The sequence below is a fragment of the Coregonus clupeaformis genome, chromosome 27 (assembly GCF_020615455.1).
Source record: "Coregonus clupeaformis isolate EN_2021a chromosome 27, ASM2061545v1, whole genome shotgun sequence".
NCBI lineage: Eukaryota > Metazoa > Chordata > Actinopteri > Salmoniformes > Salmonidae > Coregonus > Coregonus clupeaformis.
In genome coordinates this window covers 19,503,232-19,524,460 of record NC_059218.1, presented here as the reverse complement: position 1 = coordinate 19,524,460, position 21,229 = coordinate 19,503,232, and the positions used below count along the sequence as shown (strand labels likewise).

General features: G+C 43.5%; 1 protein-coding gene across 1 annotated transcript in view; it reads right to left on the bottom strand.

Moving 5' to 3' along the window:
• Nucleotides 1-7,323: 7,323 nt before the first annotated feature.
• The window catches only part of LOC121541595 (histone-lysine N-methyltransferase EHMT1), a 31,425-nt gene continuing 17,519 nt past the window's right edge, over nt 7,324-21,229 (bottom strand). The window contains exons 14-27 of the mRNA XM_041850728.2: nt 18,716-18,798; nt 18,480-18,586; nt 18,081-18,203; nt 16,138-16,239; nt 12,815-12,919; nt 12,483-12,637; nt 12,140-12,301; nt 11,791-11,935; nt 10,673-10,750; nt 10,472-10,587; nt 10,147-10,233; nt 9,907-9,985; nt 9,401-9,576; nt 7,324-9,181 (exon numbers count right to left, since the gene is read on the bottom strand). Of these exons, the coding sequence (XP_041706662.1) occupies nt 9,019-9,181; nt 9,401-9,576; nt 9,907-9,985; nt 10,147-10,233; nt 10,472-10,587; nt 10,673-10,750; nt 11,791-11,935; nt 12,140-12,301; nt 12,483-12,637; nt 12,815-12,919; nt 16,138-16,239; nt 18,081-18,203; nt 18,480-18,586; nt 18,716-18,798 (1,681 nt within the window). The 3' untranslated portion in view covers nt 7,324-9,018. The remainder of the gene's footprint in view (nt 9,182-9,400; nt 9,577-9,906; nt 9,986-10,146; nt 10,234-10,471; nt 10,588-10,672; nt 10,751-11,790; nt 11,936-12,139; nt 12,302-12,482; nt 12,638-12,814; nt 12,920-16,137; nt 16,240-18,080; nt 18,204-18,479; nt 18,587-18,715; nt 18,799-21,229) is intronic.

Sequence of the window (21,229 nt, the reverse complement as noted above, 5' to 3'; positions counted from 1 at the left end):
ATGTTTCTCTCTGGACTCAATAAATCACGGTAGAAGAAGAATAATAATAAACCAGAATGTGAGCCAACATTATGGGGTTTTCATTCAAATACAGCAATGACATTCATATCAATCATTCAGGAAACTCTCTACTTCCTCTGACACGGCTAGGAAATCAATGACAGCTGAGATCTGAAATTAGCAGTAAGGAGATTCATAGTGAAATGGATGATGTTGAGGCATAAAAAATGCATAAACAAAAATGTTTACACAGTCTTTAGCTATAATAGTCCAAAGGGTTTTGAAGCGCAAAACATGGCATTGCACTCATATAGTAGGGCATGATTCCAACACCTCCAGCTAAACTAACTCACCCCAAGCTTAAGAGAGGTTAATAGAGTACCACAGTATGAGTCATAATACCCATAAAACCTAGCAGTCACACACGGAAATGGTTCCAATCATTGTTCCACCTTCAATTTTCCCATAGGGGATTTTAGAAACACTTAAAATAAAAGGGCTGTGTTTCGTGTAGTCTTAACCTGGTGTGACGTTTTGAAAACCATGTAAATATCTCTCGGACAAGGTGACCTTTATCAATATATTCGCCTGTATTTACCCTTATTTGCACATTGTCTATTCCAGAAGACTGCAGCCAAGGCAGCTCTGGTCCACACATGCCCTGTCTGTCGGGTGAGTAGTATTGTTTGGCACTGTATGTGCCTTTAGGTTCCTCTACATATGTAGGCTATTGTACTGGCCTGAGTGGTAGTCTTTCATGTGCAGTAGTTTGTTTCTTAGTTTCTCATGTATCAACTCTGAATTCAATCCAAGCCACAGATTAACTTCCTGCATTTTGAGAACAAGCATCCCAAGTCTCTAATGGTCCCAGTAGTGGTTGATGTGCAGGCTTAAGTGACAACACAAACTCAAATGGACCTAGAGCTGAGGTAAGATTCTTCCAACATTCACACACAGTAGATAGAGTGTAAACCACCATGCTGTCAACGAAATGCTGTCCTCAATGCTTAAGTTGGATCGTGTATGACTCAATTTGTGGAAATGCTGTGATCACTCATCGTCTGTAATGTTGTGATTCACAGACACACGATGACCACGATTTGAATGCTGCAACTGAGACAGAATGACGTCGAGGGAAACATGCTGAGAACCTGAGTATGACTGCACATGGGCCCTATATTTGTGACAACAACCTAGTTTTATGTTTATTCCATGGCCAACCATCCCTCTAGCTAACGCTTATTCTACACTATGCCTTTTATGCCCCATGGTCCCTCAACTTCTGACATTTTGGAACTCTCAATCTTATCTCTATAAACCCACCCTACCTTTACCCATTTTCCCTATACTGTTTCCCGCACTTGTTCTTCTCCTGATTGGATAAACATCCAGACTCAGTAGCACGTTTAAAACTGTTGTGTACTGTTTTTGCTACCTGTTTTTCACCTGTGTAATGCTGTCATCCTGCTCATTCTGGTGTTCAGACTGAATGCAGGGGTAAATGTGCTGCTCACAAATAATAGCAGCAACATGGACCTGTTAAATTGATATAACTGCATTTAGGTATGGCTTCCTTGTTTTGAGTCTGTTGACCTAGTATTTTTATATTAAACCTACCTTACACATCCAGTTGTTTCTCTAATCTTTACTTAAAAGTCAGATGTTTATATGTTATGTATAAAAATATGTATGCATTGTTTACTATTTTGATTTCTTTAAAACAATGTAATTGTTGGAGTTCAGGTGTTTTACGTGATTGATGGGTGACTAGGTGCATTCTTGTCAAATAAATATGCTTTTTATGGATGATTATGGATACATTCTGCAATGTGTTAATCTGACTTTGAATCTGCAACAGAACATGTCAACAAGTTAGTTCTGAATTGCTTTAATACAGCAATGCATTCTGACACCATTCATTGACATTGATTTCACCTTGTTCATATACACTATATATACACTGCTCAAAAAAATAAAGGAAACACTTAAACAACACAATGTAACTCCAAGTCAATCACACGTCTGTGAAATCAAACTGTCCACTTAGGAAGCAACACTGATTGACAATAAATTTCACATGCTGTTGTGCAAATGGAATAGACAACAGGTGGAAATTATAGGCAATTAGCAAGACACCCCCAATAAAGGACTGGTTTTGCAGGTGGTGACCACAGACCACTTCTCAGTTCCTATGCTTCCTGGCTGATGTTTTGGTCACTTTTGAATGCTGGCGGTGCTTTCACTCTAGTGGTAGCATGAGACGGAGTCTACAACCCACACAAGTGGCTCAGGTAGTGCAGCTCATCCAGGATGGCACATCAATGCGAGCTGTGGCAAGAAGGTTTGCTGTGTCTGTCAGTGTAGTGTCCAGAGCATGGAGGCGCTACCAGGAGACAGGCCAGTACATCAGGAGATGTGGAGGAGGCCATAGGAGGGCAACAACCCAGCAGCAGGACTGCTACCTCCGCCTTTGTGCAAGGAGGAGCAGGAGGAGCACTGCCAGAGCCCTGCAAAATGACCTCCAGCAGGCCACAAATGTGCATGTGTCTGCTCAAACGGTCAGAAACAGACGTTTGGCATTTGCCAGAGAACACCAAGATTGGCAAATTCGCCACTGGCGCCCTGTGCTCTTCACAGATGAAAGCAGGTTCACACTGAGCACGTGACAGAGTCTGGAGACGCCGTGGAGAATGTTCTGCTGCCTGCAACATTTCTTTTTTTCTTGTTTTTCTTGTCATTTAGCAGACGCTCTTATCCAGAGCGACTTACAGGAGCAATTAGGGTTAAGTGCCTTGCTCAAGGGCACATCGACAGATTTTTCACCTAGTCGGCTTGGGGATTAGAACCAGCAACCTTTCGGTTACTGGCACAACGCTCTTAACCACTAAGCTACCTGCCGTTGCACCAACATCCTCCAGCATGACCGGTTTGGCGGTGGGTCAGTCATGGTGTGGGGTGGCATTTATTTGGGGGGCCGCACAGCCCTCCATGTGCTCGCCAGAGGTAGCCTGACTGCCATTAGGTACCGAGATGAGATCCTCAGACCCCTTGTGAGAACATATGCTGGTGCGGTTGGCCCTGGGTTCCTCCTAATGCAAGACAATGCTAGACCTCATGTAGCTGGAGTGTGTCAGCAGTTTCTGCAAGAGGAAGGCATTGATGCTATGGACTGGCCCGCCCGTTCCCCAGACCTGAATCTAATTGAGCACATCTGGGACATCATCATGTCTCGCTCCATCCACCAACGCCACGTTGCACCACAGACTGTCCAGGAGTTGGCGGATGCTTTAGTCCAGGTCTGGGAGGAGATCCCTCAGGAGACCATCTGCCACCTCATCAGGAGCATGCCCAGGCGTTGTAGGGAGGTCATACAGGCACGTGGAGGCCACACACACTACTGAGCCTCATTTTGACTTGTGGTTTTCCACTTTAATTTTGAGGGTGACTCCAAATCCAGACCTCCACGGGTTGATAAATTTGATTTCCATTGATTGTGTGATTTTGTTGTCAGCACATTCAACTATGTAAAGAAAAAAGTATTTAATAAGATTATTTCATTCATTCAGATCTAGGATGTGTTATTTTAGTGTTCCCTTTACTTTTTTGAGCAGTGTACAGTGGGGAGAACAAGTATTTGATACACTGCCGATTTTGCAGGTTTTCCTACTTACAAAGCATGTAGAGGTCTGTAATTGTTATCATAGGTACACTTCAACTGTGAGAGACGGAATCTAAAACAAAAATCCAGAAAATCACATTGTATGATTTTTAAGTAATTAATTTGCATTTTATTGCATGACATAAGTATTTGATACATCAGAAAAGCAGAACTTAATATTTGGTACAGAAACCTTTGTTTGCAATTACAGAGATCATACGTTTCCTGTAGGTCTTGACCAGGTTTGCACACACTGCAGCAGGGATTTTGGACCACTCCTCCATACAGACCTTCTCCAGATCCTTCAGGTTTCGGGGCTGTCGCTGGACAATACGGACTTTCAGCTCCCTCCAAAGATTTTCTATTGGGTTCAGGTCTGGAGACTGGCTAGGCCACTCCAGGACCTTGAGATGCTTCTTACGGAGCCACTCCTTAGTTGCCCTGGCTGTGTGTTTCGGGTCGTTGTCATGCTGGGAGACCCAGCCACGACCCATCTTCAATGCTCTTACTGAGGGAAGGAGGTTGTTGGCCAAGATCTCGCGATACATGGCCCCATCCATCCTCCCCTCAATACGGTGCAGTCGTCCTGTCCCCTTTGCAGAAAAGCATCCCCAAAGAATGATGTTTCCACCTCCATTCTTCACGGTTGGGATGGTGTTCTTGGGGTTGTACTCATCCTTCTTCTTCCTCCAAACACGGCGAGTGGAGTTTAGACCAAAAAGCTCTATTTTTGTCTCATCTGACCACATGTCCTTCTCCCATTCCTCCTCTGGATCATCCAGATGGTCATTGGCAAACTTCAGACGGGCCTGGACATGCAGGATTCTAATCCATGACGGCGTAGTGTGTTACTAATGGTTTTCTTTGAGACTGTGGTCCCAGCTCTCTTCAGGTCATTGACCAGGTCCTGCCGCGTAGTTCTGGGCTGATCCCTCACCTTCCTCATGATCATTGTTGCCCCACGAGGTGAGATCTTGCATGGAGCCCCAGACCGAGGGTGATTGGCCGTCATCTTGAACTTCTTCCATTTTCTAATAATTGCGCCAACAGTTGTTGCCTTCTCACCAAGCTGCTTGCCTATTGTCCTGTAGCCCATCCCAGCTTGTGCAGGTCTACAATTTTATCCCTGATGTCCTTACACAGCTCTCTGTTCTTGGCCATTGTGGAGAGGTTGGAGTCTGTTTGATTGAGTGTGTGGACAGGTGTCTTTTATACAGGTAACGAGTTCAAACAGGTGCAGTTAATACAGGTAATGATTGGAGAACAGGCTTCTTAAAGAAAAACTAACAGGTCTGTGAGAGCCGGAATTCTTACTGGTTGGTAGGTGATCAAATACTTATGTCATGCAATAAAATGCAAATTAATTACTTAAAAATCATACAATGTGATTTTCTGGATTTTTGTTTTAGATTCCGTCTCTCACAGTTGAAGTGTACCTATGATAAAAAATTACAGACCTCTACATGCTTTGTAAGTAGGAAAACCTGCAAAATAGGCAGTGTATCAAATACTTGTTCTCCCCACTGTATATATACACAAAAGTATGTGGACAACCCTTAAAATGAGTGGATTCAGTTATTTCAGCCACACCCGTTGCTGACAGGCGTATAAAATTGAGCACACAGCCATGCAATCTCCATAGACAAAAAATGGCAGTAGAATGGCCCATACTGAAGACCTCAGTGACGTTCAACGTGGCACCGTCACAACAATGGCTCAGCCGCAAAGTGGTAGGCCACGCAAGCTCACAGAACGGGACCGCCGTCCTCGTCTGTCCTCGGTTGCAACACGCATTACTGAGTTCCAAACTGCCTCTGGAAGCAACGTCAGCACAGGAACTGTTCGACCGGAGCTTCATGAAATGGGTTTCCATGGCCAAGCAGCCGCACACAAGAGATCACCGCCATTGGACTCTGGACCAGTGGAAACGCGTTCTCTGGAGTGATGAATCACGCTTCACCATATGGCAGTCCGACGGACGAATCTGGGTTTGGCGGATGCCAGGAGAACGCTACCTGCCCAAATGCATAGTGCCAACTGTAAAGTTTGGCTGTTTTTCATGGTTTGAGCTAGGACCCTTAGCTCCAGTGAAGGGAAATCTTAATGCTACAGTATACAATGACATTCTAGACAATTCTGTGCTTCCAACTTTGTGACAACAGTTTGGGGAAGGCCCTTTCCACAAAGTCGAGATCCATACAGAAATGGTTTGTCGAGATCGTTGTGGAAGAACTTGACTGGCCTGCACAGAGCCCTGACGTCAACCCAATCTAACACCTTTGGGATGAATTGGAACGCCGACTGCGAGCCAGGCCTAATCGACCAACATCAGCGCCCGACCTCACTAATGCTCTTGGGGCTGAATGGAAGCAAGTACCCGCAGCAATGTTCTGACATCTAGTGGAAAGCCTTCCCAGAAGAGTGGAGGCTGTTATAGCAGCAAAGGGGGGACCAATTCCATATTAATGTCCATGATTTTGGAATGAAATGTTCGACGAGCAGGTGTCCATATACTTTTGGTCATGTAGTGTAGTTGCAGAAATTATAAGGGAAGGAGAAGAGGATCTTGTAATAGAAGAGTATGCTGCTAATAATCATCTAGGTAGGTAGATAGCTAGCTAGCTTCTTTGCAAAAACTAGCCTAGTATTCATGGCACATTATTTTCTTTACATTTTAGTCATTTAGCAGACACTCTTATCCAGAGCGACTTAGTTAGTGAGTGCATACATTTTTCATACTGGTCCCCCGTGGGAATCGAACCCACAACCCTGGCGTTGCAAGCGCCATGCTCTACCAACTGAGCTACACAGGACTATCTGACTGCTACTAGGATAGTATTCTGTACGAGACACAATACCAAATGAATATATTTGACAACAAATATTAGTTAAATACAATATGGAACAACAAATGAAATTGTTCAATATCTCTTTCGTTTTGGATTAAGGTAGCTAGTAGTTAGCTTGCTGACAGCAAAGGTGTAGTAGAGATGACGTGCAGGAGCTTGCAGGGATTTGTAGTCTTGCATGTCTACTTTGATGCTAATTAGCATTTTCGATTCGGAGAGTAAAATAGAGCCAAATATACTGATAAAAGTCACCTTGTCCAAAAGATTTACACGGTTATCAAAACGTCACGTCAGGGAAAGCCTACATGAAACACAGACCTTTTTTGAAGTGGTTCTAAAATCCCCTAAGGGAAAAATGAATGGTGAAAAAAATCAATTGGAACCATTTCATGTTTGACCGCTAGGTTTTATGGGTATTATGACGCATCCACTGTGGGGCTCTATTGCCAGATGACATAAGGAACCACTGAAATTCTTAGGAAAACTCACTAAGTACAAAACACCTATTTTACTTACTATACATAGGCCCATCGCTCCTCTGGGAGCATAGGCCATTGCAAATTGGTCTTCTCCAGCGCATTCCATCCCAGTTTCTCTTGTATCTGCCTCAAGCGCCTGCCTCCAGGTGTTTCTCGGGCGCCTCTTTTCCTTTTCCCTTGTGTGTTCCAGGATAGTGTTTGCCTAGTGATGTTGGAGGGGGGCTTTTGGAGGATGTGGCCGATCCATCCCCATCTTCTCCTCCAGATCCCCTCATCCACCGGAACCTGTCTGGTGCGCTCCCTCATTTTGCTCTGTAAATAAAACCTGGCAGCCATATCCATTAGTAGTACATTTATTGAAAAAGAACGATACAACCAATTAGATGTTTCACAGTCCAGAAAACATGGATACATTTTTCATGTTTTATAACCTTTTTATTTTCATACCTTTGAAAATTTGCACAAGAGTCACTAACCATACTAACCACATTTAAAGACATGGGAATAATGTGTAGGTTTCCATCAACATGAAATCATGGAACAAAATTTTAACAGGCTAATAACTACAGTAACTACAGTTAGAAAACTGGAGGTACATTTAAATGTAAAAAAGAAAAGCTTGCTTCTTTATCTTATTTTACAACTTGTATTCACTTGGTGAGTAATACAAAATTAATAACGGAAAAGAAAGCCTTGTCAGCACCATTTGCTTGAGTCTCACCCCATTAACATTCAATCCCATTTAAAGCCGTCAGAATTGTGGCAAATTAATATTTTTGACTCAACGTTCAAAAGAGTGAGTCAGCCTCAAACATGCTTAAAAATCTTGCAGATAAAAAAAAAAATCCATCTGCTTTAATTTTGCAGGTACAGTATGGCAAACTGTACAACTCCCACCTAAACACTTGTGCACCGGATTCCTCAATCATGACACCCTTAGTTTGGCCATTCAATGTCACACCATCCTTCATATACACATATACTCAGTTTCCATTAGACAAATAGCTAATAGAAAAGGACCATTGTCTTGAAGAATTCATGCCAGATAACGGAGAAGAAAATCTGCCACTCCTGTGTGGTCTACTTTACCCCCTCTGAACAGAACAGTGAGATGATTGGTCAGTGTCCTCATTGACTTTAAATTGATAGTTCTCTTTCCATAACCTGATATCTGATGTTCTGTATACAATACACTCGGCTTAATGTTATTCTGTATAGAAAATGTGATTTAAAATTGTATTATTTAAATATAAAGTGATAATTCAAAAGTCTGTTTTTTATCATTGATATCTAGCACTGACCATTATTTTCCTGCAGAAATGCTCAAGAGAAGTAGTCCAGTAAAAACATACGATTGTGACTTAAGTCCTCTGTCCTGTTTGCAATCAAAATATAGCATGAGGTAAATACGTCAGTTGTTATAAATTGTGCATGAACATTGCTCATTTCTATGGTATGATGTGAGGGGGTAAGGGCGCTCATGCTACAAATGCCTTTCGCACTGTGAAAATGTTTTTCATGGATAGATATACATTGTTGCTTAGTACAAACTTGATTCAGACCACTGGCTAGGAAACACCATTACCCAGATTGCAACTTTCCAGGATAGAGCACAAAGCAGGTTTGAGAATTCCATTTGGAACCAACAACACAAGAGCTAGGCTCATAGCAAGGCCTTTTTTCTCCAACATTTTTATTCATAGCGCTTCAGACACACGAACATACAGACTTGCTTCCTGTCCAATGTGTCCTGCACTGAGGGGGAGTTTCAGTAGAAGTTCAGAGTTTGTGCTGGTAAGGATGTGATGTAAGAGCTGGATGAGACATTAAGCAGGTGGGTTTCTGTGGGGTTGATCGTTGATCTCAGTGATGGGCCTGAAGGTTCATTGTGGTGATGGTTCACCTGGGGGTGGAGGTGGGGTGTCTGGGTATGTACGGCTCAGGGCCTGGGGGGGGGAATTGTGTTTGGGGGGGAATGGAGACACGTCTCCGCTGGCCTGGAAGTCCTATTTGTGGGGCTGGGAGAGGAGGCTCAGGAGGGGGTGGTAGAGAGGGTGCTGGGCTGCTGGTCCTGGGGCGAGCTGTCTGCCTGGCGCAGGGTGATGACCGCCGCTGAGTACTTGCACTTGGGAGAGCTGCACTCACAGCTAATGTGCTTCCCCTTAATGTCCCAGAAATGGTCACCGTAGTCAAACCTGAGAGAGGAGCGTTGGGACAGAAAGAGCGAGTTAGATGCATCTAGAATCAAGCTACCTAATCCTGATTTCAGGGTGAACAAAGGCATGCTAAAAAAATTGATGAAAGGCTTAAAAAACATAGAATGACAAACTTAAATATGCATACAGGGTAATAACTTCCAAAGACTGGTAATAACTTGACCTTGTGTCAAGTAAAGCATATTAAATTACCCTTACCCTAGCTCTTCCCCAGCCTTGATGGTCTCACAGGCGAAGAAGGCGATATGGGGGAAGCGCAGGTCCTGGTGTGCCGTGAAAACCCGGCAGGGGAACAGGTTCGGCTCGCACATGTGGTTGATGAACCGGCTGATGTTGCCATAGAAACGGGCGTCGATACAGTACACGTCACCCTCCTGCGACCAAAGAACACACATCAATTGATCATAATGAATAAAGCAGGCTCTGCGTCAGCTGTAGTGGTAATTCTTCACGGGCAGAGATATCATGCAGAATAACAAAGTAAGATAATGATCAGAAGAATAGCAGAGTGTTTAAGAAACCACAACAGGAAAGGCCTCAAGAGACAAGAATAACATTTATTTATCACTGGGTAACAGATTGAAACCTGCCTGCAAAGCACAGCAGAAACCACTGCAATTACAGTGGCCCAAGTTGAGATACCTAGTTACATTTTGGATTTGTCCTAAAGTTAGCCAGCGAGATTTATGAGCACTGATCCCTACCTTGCTGTCTAGGTTGAACAGGTAGGAGTCGTTTTCCCTGACATCTGCTTCAGCGTCAGAGATTATCTCCCCCACGTACCTGTGGACAGGAAGTGAGGTCAGGGACCCATCAACATCAGAAATAGCAATGCAGCACCATGCACACATGACATTGAATGGGAAATCATCTAAGAACTTGGTGAACGTTCTGTAAAATAAAGCCAAACTATGCATTGTGAAAGGGGTATGTCTGGGACTCACTCGCACACAAAGGTTCCCTGGGGAATTTCCTGCAGTGTCCGCACCCCCCAGCCCATACGACTGGTCCGGAACAGCTGGAGCCGGACCCTGAAAACAAACACACTCCTTCAGCATGGATGTTCTAACACACTCACCTCGCAAACACATTTTCCCAACATGCATTTTGGGATGTCAGATGCATTACAACTTCCAAATGAGTGGTTGCTGTTTGACTGAGTCAATGAAATACATTTTTCTGATCTAGATGTTCTCATCAATAGGGTTGAGGAGTGTTGGTTTGGTTGTAAAAATATGGTAGAATGTAGAGACAGGAAATTGGAGGTACCTCAGTCCGTTCTGCACCACACGGTTCTTGCAGGTTCTCCAGCAGGAACAGGCGTGGTTACACTCGAAGATGAGGGGCGGTTCCTCACGACAGAACTCCGGGAGCAGACGACCATCCTGAGAACGGTCATGGAATAGACATGACGATCATTAGAGACCAGCACCTTGTCAACAAAAGTGATACTGAAGTGTTCAGACTTACCTTGTCATACCAACAGCGCAGGCTAAGCTGGCCACACATGCAGCTGCTTGAGGAGCAGTCGTCTTTACACACACAGTACTGTGGACCGCAGAGAGAACGAAATTATAATTTCATCTTTCAGGCCATGAAGTATGATCAACTATAGGATGGTCTATTCCAAGGGTCTCCAACCTTTTCTAGCATGAGAGCTACTTTTAAAAAACGAAGCATGTCGAGAGCTACACATTTTTTTATAGCTTTCAAATAGGCACATTCTTCTCCTCTCTCCTGCAACTCTTCCCTGGGTCCTTAGTGTACAAGATATAGTGCACTGTGTTTTCTGTCAATATACCTGGTAAAATAATGGTTAATAAACAACTAAGGGGGGCCCTATAAAATCTGTGATTTTTTCCCCTAAATTATGTTTTATATTTTCCCAAATTATGTTCTCAGTTGTATTTTTCCTGGTTTGATATTTTAGTTTTTCACTCATAAAACAACAAAATTGGATGTTCTGCGTCCATGTCAATGCTTAAATCACATCAGAAGACTATTTATTTTAGGTCTGGATGAAAACAAACACATTTTGAGTGCAATTCCCCTTTAATTGTGCATCTGGCCCTTTAATTGCGCATCTAGTGAGGAATGTGCCGGTCTGTACTCATTTCATGGCAAAGTTTGCAAATAACAAATAATAGATTCAAATTATATACTTACTCATGATATACTTCTGCCAGGTAAGCCTACTGGCAGTTAACATTTAATTGAGAAGGTTTTGGGGAAAGTACTTCTGTCAACCCACAAGAGGTTATTACATCAACTGGCTACACACAGAGTGATAGACAAACACGCGCACCACACAGACAGAGGCAATATTGCTGGAAATTAATTGGCAGATATTGTGTTAGGTTTGGCTTTTTAAGCCAATAGTGGCTAACCAGGGGTGGTATAATGTCAATGTTGCGTTGATTAGATAGTAGCTGGGAGCTTGTGGTGTTGATACTTGTGATATTTGTTTATGACAGTATGCTGTGGAAAACGTAAAAAATTGCATGTACTTTCAGAATTGTTTGGCGTGCTACTCATATGTGGGCTGCGAGCTACTGGAGACCCCTGGTCTATCCAGTGACATGACCCACCTGTAAGTGTGTGATGTTCTTGTCTATGTTCATGGGGGAGGTGACACAGTTGTCTGGGACATATTTGTAGTTGTCTGGACAGGGCTCACTGTCCACTGAGTTGACACAGGGGACTGGAACTCCCTCATACCCCCGGGCTATGTCTCTGTGGTGAAAGATGTACTGGTCAGCAGAAGGTTGGAGGCTCAGGTCCCAGTGGATATTATATTATACTTGACAATCAGTCAAAAAGAGGTAGCCACAAGTAGAGAGGAAAGGGTACCATGCATTACCAGAGAATCAGAAAGGTACATGTGTGAGAGAAATGGATGAGATTATTGAGAGAGAGATGGAGATCAAGGAATTCTACCTGTTAAGGACCTTCTCCCCCTGGGTGCTGCTCCTGGCCTCCTTCACCCTCCTGTTAGTCTGCAGGGTGAGCCAGACCCTGGAACTGTGGCTGCAGCAGTCTGGCGGCGTCTCCCCCTCACGGTTCTTCAGGTTGACATCCGCCCCACGAGACAGGAAGACCCTGAGGGGCCACAGACCATAGCCTTCAACACCATCACTTAACTGTACCAGATGGAATAGTCCTGATATGGCTATAGCCTCGGTTATTATAATGGAGGCTACAGCCACAGCAGTGCTATAGATGGAGATTATATTACTTATTGCTGAATCACCAGAGCCATATCCCCTCAACCTCTACTCACGTGACACATTCGAGCCTGTTCTCCCGTGCAGCGATGTGCAGAGGGGAGTCCCCGTGTATGTTGACAGCATGGAGGTCACACTTGGCCTCTAGGAGGAGCTCAGCAATATCCACACTGCCAGAGAACGCCGCCCAGTGGAGACAGATGTTCTCCTCCTACAAACAGACAACAGTTAGCAAATTCAGTCAGACACAACAAAGTCATAGAGACGAAAAAGTCAGACACAACAAAGTCATAGACACAACAAAGTCAAGACACGACAAGTAATTGAAACAAAAACAATTTGGCTTGTGTGAGGTCATGAGGACCCTTGGTTACCCCTAGCTACTGACCTTGTCCCTGATGTTGATGTCAGCCCCTTTATTGAGCAGCATCTTCACCTGCTCTAGGTGCTTATACTCTGTTGCCCAAATCATAGCCGTCCAACCGCCATCGTCCTAGAGAGAGTAACACATGACAGCTTTAAGAACGGGCCCCTACAGCATGGGATTGCTTCAATGTCCTGGATATAACAATGATCATTGTAACTAACCTCCAAGAGATATAAGAGGTTGAGGAGGATGTATTACCACAAGGACATGGACTGCCATGACATCATTCCTGCCATAATGGATCAATACCTGCAGCAAGGTCAACCACTTCAAATAGAGGACATCAAATACCATACTCGGGTTCTAAACTCTGCAGTCCCACAGGCATATGGCCTCAGAGGGCCTTTGATGGAGGCACACAAAGGACGAAGGATATCTCCTTTTGAAATGCTGGAGCATTTCTGCCACACGTCCTTGATATCAGATACATTTTTGAGGCAAAGAGAAACAACCGTTTTAGAGATGGCCAGAATAGAGGAGGTCAACGTCAACTTGCTCAGTAGCTTTACACAAACAAATTGGCTGTCATGTCGGCAGGGTAGCCAATGGGGTTGTAATCTTAACTAACGCATGCTGAGAAAGAACTGATCATTCTACAGCGGCTACAATGTAAGAGGAAACCCTTAGGACCCCATGTGGAGCAGATGGGAGCAGCACACCCACCGAGAGGAGAGTCAGACCTCGGGCTGTGGCGGTCACGAAATTCCGTCAGCCGGTGATTGTCAAGCAAATAACTGTCGGTTTCACGGTAATTGACCGTTAATTAACATAAACACATTTAGCATCTCCTGGCTTCCACACATATCCTACAAGCCACTGATGCAAACATTTGGAACATCTACATTTAAAAAAGTCAAATAAATCCATGTAATATAGCCTACACCTTCACAATAAACCCATTATTTATTTTAGATAGAACATATCATGCTTCTTTAGACCTATTTCAGAAGAACAGAATAGCATACTCTGAGTTGTCCTTATGTTAGGTCCTGATCTGGCTATGCCAAATGGCTTTGGGCTACACTAGTTCATTTAGCAGACAAGATTTGCTTAGAATTCCGTGGCATTATTTTATAGTATGAAGACTACAATTTAACAAAGCTGAATAAAATAGAAATGATAATTTCTACAAACGATTTGAGTGCGCACGTGGCTATTCTGTGTTGAGCAGTTAACAAAGAAATAGGTACTCCTATATGCTTAATTTAGAGTTATTAATGTAACTTTAGTTGTTCTACAAACGTTGGCCTATATGTTTAGATTTTTAATACATTGTAAGGCTGCATGATGCGACTAATGACGATTAGAAAAAAACTTGCTTGAAAGGCATGAGCTCTGCTTTGTTTTTTGCGCAGGCTGTACACACACAGTCTCTCATTCACAATTTGACAAGCACTTGATAATGCCTCAAATTTCCCGGTGGCATCCCCTTTGTGTGGCCGTAATGCATCACTAAAAGAATCCATGCCTTTTGCAGCCAGTGGCCGTTGTGCCCTTGGCCGGGAGTGCTGCGCGCTCCGAACCACCGCTCACTCACATGGTTCTCCATCACGTGATCGGGTCTTTCTCACAGGCTACAAGTGAAGACAGACACATCTGAGACGCAACTGCGCGCGTCCTTATCCAATTCCGAGGTGCATATTGAAGATATCGTCAGCCAACAAGATGAGTAGGCCTAACGAACAGCAAACGTTTAGCTTAAAATGTTGATAAACTATTAGGCCATTTCTTGACATTATAAGCGCAGCAATGCGCACATGGCAGTAGGCTATAAGCGCGAACGTTCCATTAGCAGGAAAACACCATTATCAAAAGTGACCGCAAATGCGATTATGCATGTAATGTTTTTATTATAAAGGTGCATTTTTATGGTGAAAATGATCTTCCCCAAACTTGAAACACTTATGCATGCCAGTTAGGCTCTAGACCCTTTGTAAAGCCGATTAATGTGCTTAATTTTAAGAAGTTATTTGGCCACTTTAGTTGTGATACAAACCTTATTAAAACATATAGGCCTATGGGCTAGGCTACATGAGGTGTGCGACTATGATTAGAAAAAGTCACAAAAAAAGGCATTGTTTCTTATGCTGGGCATTACTCACAAGTGATAATATATAATTCACAAGTGATCGGCTAATACTGTCACCCATCAGACTATTCTTGATTTAATCTGGTCTTTACATAAAGTAAATAATATATGTGTGAAATTTGTTTTGATTTAGAATGGACCATTAGCATGCACCTATCTTGAAACAGAGGCAGTGGGAAAAAATAAATGTCATCTATGCACTTAAATAGCGAATGGAGGACGCTTTTCCCGTGGTTCATTTTCATGCCAGCCAGGTAGGGTATACTCCTGTTGTAAAGATAAGTAATGTGCTTCATATTATCACTGGCCACTTTAATAATGGAACACTGGTCACTAATGTTTACATACTGCTTTACTCATCTCATACGTATATACTGTATTCTATTCTACTGTATTTTGGTCAATGCCACTCCGACATTGCTCGTCCTAATATTTAAATATTTCTTAATTCCATTATTTTACTTTTAGATTTGTGTGTGTTGTTAGATACTACTGCACTGTTGGAGCTAGGAACACAAGCTTTTCGCTACACCGGCAATAACATACAAAAAAAATATGTGTATGTGACCAATAAAATGTGATATGATTAAGAATGTTGAGAAATAAATATAGTAAGCCTAAATAAAGCTGATGGGATCTTCTTTTTAGTAGAGGCCATCACTCTGTTTTCTCACGCAATTGCATAGCCTATAGAAATGTTGCGCAACATGAGCTCATGGGCTCTCATTAAGTGTTTGATTAGATTGTCGATTACATTTGAATTGATGTCAGAGTGATTAGAGGGACAATAGAGTGCTGAGTACCAGGCAGTTAGCATGTTTGGTAGGCTACTAATGGCCATCAGCAGCATCAGAGCTTGGAGAAGCCTAATTACCGTGACTAAACAGTCACATGGAATTTGACTGCTTCATGACTCGTGACCGCCGGTGTGGTGATAATACGGTCACCGCAACAGCCCTAGTCAGAACCCTACGGAAAGGCTACTAGTGAGGGCACAACACAAACACAGGCCAGAGGAAAATAGAACTGGATTAACATTAAAGCACTCCTGGTTCTGATTTACTTCAGTGGTACAACCAACACAAGCCATGCTAAGCTATAATCATCTTGAGGGACTAAACATTGTGCAGAATTACGGTTATGCTCACTGAATTTGTGTTTCACTGGTTCATGAATGAAAAAAAGCAGAACTCACCTGACAGTTGATGTCTATGAGTCCTGTGGAGAGGAGATGCTCCACGATGTTATAATGGCCAATCTTAGCAGCTAGGTGGAGACAAGTGAACCCCTCCACATCCTGGAGAACAGAAGGGAGTCAACACACTGCGACAGTCATAAGATCTGTACCACTGTAATACAATGCAACACTCCACATAGCATGCAAGCCCTGTTAGTTGGCTATCAAAACACTATTACCTACAGTGAGGGAAAAAAGTATTTGATCCCCTGCTGATTTTGTACGTTTGCCCACTGACAAAGAAATGATCAGTCTATAATTTTAATGGTAGGTTTATTTGAACAGTGAGAGACAGAATAACAATAACAAAAAATCCAGAAAAACGCATGTAAAAAATGTTATAAATTGATTTGCATTTTAAATGAGGGAAATAAGTATTTGACCCCCTCTCAATCAGAAAGATTTCTGGCTCGAGCTGAGATTAGGAGCACACTCTTAAAGGGAGTGCTCCTAATCTCAGTTTGTTACCTGTATAAAAGACCTGTCCACAGAAGCAATCAATCAGATTCCAAACTCTCCACCATGGCCAAGACCAAAGAGCTCTCCAAGGATGTCAGGGACAAGATTGTAGACCTACACAAGGCTGGAATGGGCTATAAGACCATCGCCAAGCAGCTTGGTGAGAAGGTGACAACAGTTGGTGCGATTATTCGCAAATGGAAGAAACACAAAAGAACTGTCAATCTCCCTCGGCCTGGGGCTCCATGCAAGATCTCACCTCGTGGAGTTGCAATGATCATGAGAACGGTGAGGAATCAGGCCAGAACTACACGGGAGGATCTTGTCAATGATCTCAAGGCAGCTTACCATAGTCACCAAGAAAACGATTGGTAACACACTACGCCGTGAAGGACTGAAATCCTGCAGCGCCCGCAAGGTCCCCCTGCTCAAGAAAGCACATATACAGGCCCGTCTGATGTTTGCCAATGAACATCTGAATGATTCAGAGGAGAACTGGGTGAAAGTGTTGTGGTCAGATGGGACCAAAATCGAGCTCTTTGACATCAACTCAACTCGCCGTGTTTGGAGGAGGAGGAATGCTGCCTATGACCCCAAGAACACCATGCCCACCGTCACACATGGAGGTGGAAACATTATGCTTTGGGGGTGTTTTTCTGCTAAGTGGACAGGACAACTTCACCGCATCAAAGGGACGATGGACGGGGCCATGTACCGTCAAATCTTGGGTGAGAACCTCCTTCCCTCAGCCAGGGCATTGAAAATGGGTCGTAGATGGGTATTCCAGCATGACAATGACCCAAAACACACGGCCAAGGCAACAAAGGAGTGGCTCAAGAAGAAGCACATTAAGGTCCTGGAGTGGCCTAGCCAGTCTCCAGACCTTAATCGCATAGAAAATCTGTGGAGGGAGCTGAAGGTTCGAGTTGCCAAACGTCAGGCTCGAAACCTTAATGAGTTGGAGAAGATCTGCAAAGAGGAGTGGGACAAAATCCCTCCTGAGATGTGTGCAAACCTGGTGGTCAACTACAAGAAACGTCTGACCTCTGTGATTGCCAACAAGGGTTTTGCCACCAGGTACTAAGTCATGTTTTGCAGAGGGGTCAAATACTTATTTCCCTCATTAAAATGCAATCAATTAATAAAAATGTGTACATGCGTTTTTCTGAATTTGTGTTGTTGTTATTCTGTCTCTCACTGTTCAAATAAACCTATCATTAAAATTATAGACTGATCATGTCTTTGTCAGTAGGCAAACGTACAAAATCAGCAGGGGATCAAATACTTTTTTCCCTCACTGTAAGCCTAAAACAAGAATGGCACTTGAGTTACATACAGCAACATCAAATCCACTGCCCCTATGGAAATATAGACTATTGAACCCTCTTTGGAGAATGAGGTATGTGTGTTGTTGTAGTGTTAGAGGGGGTTGGTGAACCCACCTTGTGGCTGGCGATGGCTCCTGCCCTCAGCAGGTAGCGGACTGCCTCCAGGTGGTTGTTCTCACAGGCCTCCATCAGGGGCGTGCGCTGGTCCTCATCACAGATGTCCAGGTTAGCACCAGACTGGTAGGGAGGGAGGGACAGACCAAAACTACTAGATCAATCTACTCTGATTTACTCATCAATACTATTGAAATTGGTCTATGATAAGATTTTGATGATTGTCCGATTATAATGATCCACTATAAGACGTCAATACATGTACAACATAATAAGCTGGTGAGGCAACTGATGCCATTTAACCCATGCTGAAAAGCTTGGTTTCTATGCATGTCCATGTAATGCATTGTCTACCCCTTCACTCATCCACTCCCAGTGGGAACCATAGCCAAGCCTCACCTGAACCAGCAGGTGACAGATCTCCTGGTGGCCTGCCTCAGCTGCCACATGGAGGGGGGTGCGCCTGCTCTGGCTCTCCATCTTAAAGTTAGGGTCTATCCCATCCACTGGTGGACAGGGATACAGTGGGACATTTGTTATTCACAAAAACCTGACCGGATAATGACATTTTTGTTCATTGTTTAATATGGCCATCATAGCCCATTGAGATCTTAGTTAAAAGTTATCTCCCTCACCCAGCATGAGCAAGACCTTCTGTATTTCCCCCTGTTTAGCAGAGATAAACAGCTGCTTGGGGTGAAACCGCAGCTTCTTGGGCCTGATGCAGGACACAGAGGACACATGGAGGAAGTCAGTCACAGGAATACACCTTCACAATAACAGGAAAATATTGATAGAAAACAGAAATAATTTAACATGTGCATAAACATGTTCAGATCACACAGGTAGGTAGCTGAGGAACCCTCAACTCCATTCTCTTACAGTGCATTCGGAAAGTATTCAGACCCCTTGACTTTTTCCACATTGTTACGTTAAAGCCTTATTCTAAAATTGATTAAATTGTTTTTTCCCTCAATCTACACACAAACCCCTATTATTACAAAGCAAAAACGGTTTTTTAGAAATGTTTGCAAATTAAATTAAACTGAAATAAGATTTACATAAGTATTCAGACCCTTTACTCAGTAATTTGTTGAAGCACCTTTGGCAACAATTACAGCCTCAAATCTTCTTGGATATGACACTACAAGCTTGGCACGCCTGTATTTGTGGAGTTTCTCCCATTCTTCTCTGCAGATCCTCTCAAGCTCTGTCAGGTTGGATGGGGAGCATCGCTGCACAACTATTTTCAGGTCTCTCCAGAGATGTTCGATCGGGTTCAAGTCCGGGCTCTGTCTGGGCCACTCAAGGACATTCAGAGACTTGTCCCGAAGCCACTCGTGCATTGTCTTGGCTGTGTGCTTAGGGTCATTGTCCTGTTGGAAGGTGAACCATTGCCCCAATCTGAGGTCATGAGCGCTCTGAAGCAGGTTTCCATCAAGGATCTCTCTGTACTTTGCTCCGTTCATCTTTCCCTTAATCCTGGCTAGTCTCCAGTCCCTGACACGGAAAAACATCCCCATAGCATGATGCTGCTGCCACCACCATTCTTCACCGTAGGGATGGTGTCAGGTTTCCTCCAGACGTGACGCTTGGCATTCAGGCCAAAGACTTCAATCTTGGTTTCATCAGACCAGAGAATCTTGTTTCTCATGGTCTGAGAGTCCTTTAGGTGCATTATGGCAAACTCCAAGCAGGCTGTCATGTGCCTTTTACTGAGGAGTGGCTTCTGTCTGGCCACTCTACCATAAAGGCCTGATTGGTGGAGTGCTGCAGAGATGGTTGTCCTTCTGGAAGGTTCTCCCATCTCCACAGAGAAACTCTGGAGCTCTGTCAGAGTGACAATCGGGTTCTTGGTCACTTCCCTGACCAAGACCCTTCTCCCCGATTGCTCAGTTTGGCCGGGCGGCCAGCTCTAGGAAGAGTCTTGGTGGTTCCAAACTTCTTCCATTTAAGAATGATGGAGGCCACTGTATTCTTGCGGGCCTTCATTTCTGCAGAAATGTTTTGGTACCCTTCCCCAGATCTGTGCCTCGACACAATCCTGTCTCGGAGCTCTATGGACAATTCCTTCGACCTCATGACAGTGCATGTCGGAGCAAAAACCAAGCCAACTGTGGGACCTTGTACAGAGAGGTGTGTGCCTTTCCAAATCATATCCAATCAATTGAATTTACCACAGGTGGACTCCAATCAAGTTGTAGAAACATCTCAAGGATGATCAATGGAAACAGGATTCACCTGAGCGCAATTGAGTAAAAAAAAAAGAGTAAGGCTGTAATGTAAAAAAAAATGTGGAAAAAGTAAAGGGGTCTGAATACTTTCCGAATGCACTGTATATCAAGGCGGAGTTTAGTTTTTATGACTGCTTGCGGGATTTGCTAGCAACAACATTGTGGTTCAGAACTATTGTAAAACATCACAGTACAGTTGAAAAATATATGGCAAATATAAATCCTATATGGATGGTGTTAAGAGATAGATGGGTGGTGTTGAATGGAGTTGAATGATGGGACTAATAACAACTAATAACAAGATAACTAATAATGTAAGCATACTGTGTCCATAATAAGTATATAGGTTGTACGTTGGGAGCTTTTGTGAAAGAGAACAGTTAGAAAGATATGGCATATATAAGCAAACCGGACGGACATCATCTATCTGCAATATTAAGCTTATCTACCCCCACAACAACAAAAAAATCACCATCAGTTGATTCTTGTTAAAAAAATGCAATTCTGGAAATGCTTACCTGTACCTATGTTTGTCCTGTACAACTGTGGTCCTTCCGTGGGGTGCTGAAATTCATTATTCTAATAACTTTTAGTGAATACGACCACTGACCTTTTCCCCGTTGCTCATACTACATAAGCTGAGATTCAATTGGGTCCGTGCTATCCGGGATCCTTGGGACATCCCTACCCTAAACCCTAACATTTAAAATGTAAACTTCAATGTGGTAGGGACATCCCAAGGATTCCGGATAGCACGGTTCCAATTGAATCTCACCATATGTAGTACGAGCAACAATGAAAAAGTTGGTTGTATTTGCTAAACGTTTTTATTAAAAAGTATGAATTTCAGCTCCCCACGGAAGGACCGCAGTTGTACAGGACAAACATACCGTCTGTACAGGTAAGCGTTTTCAG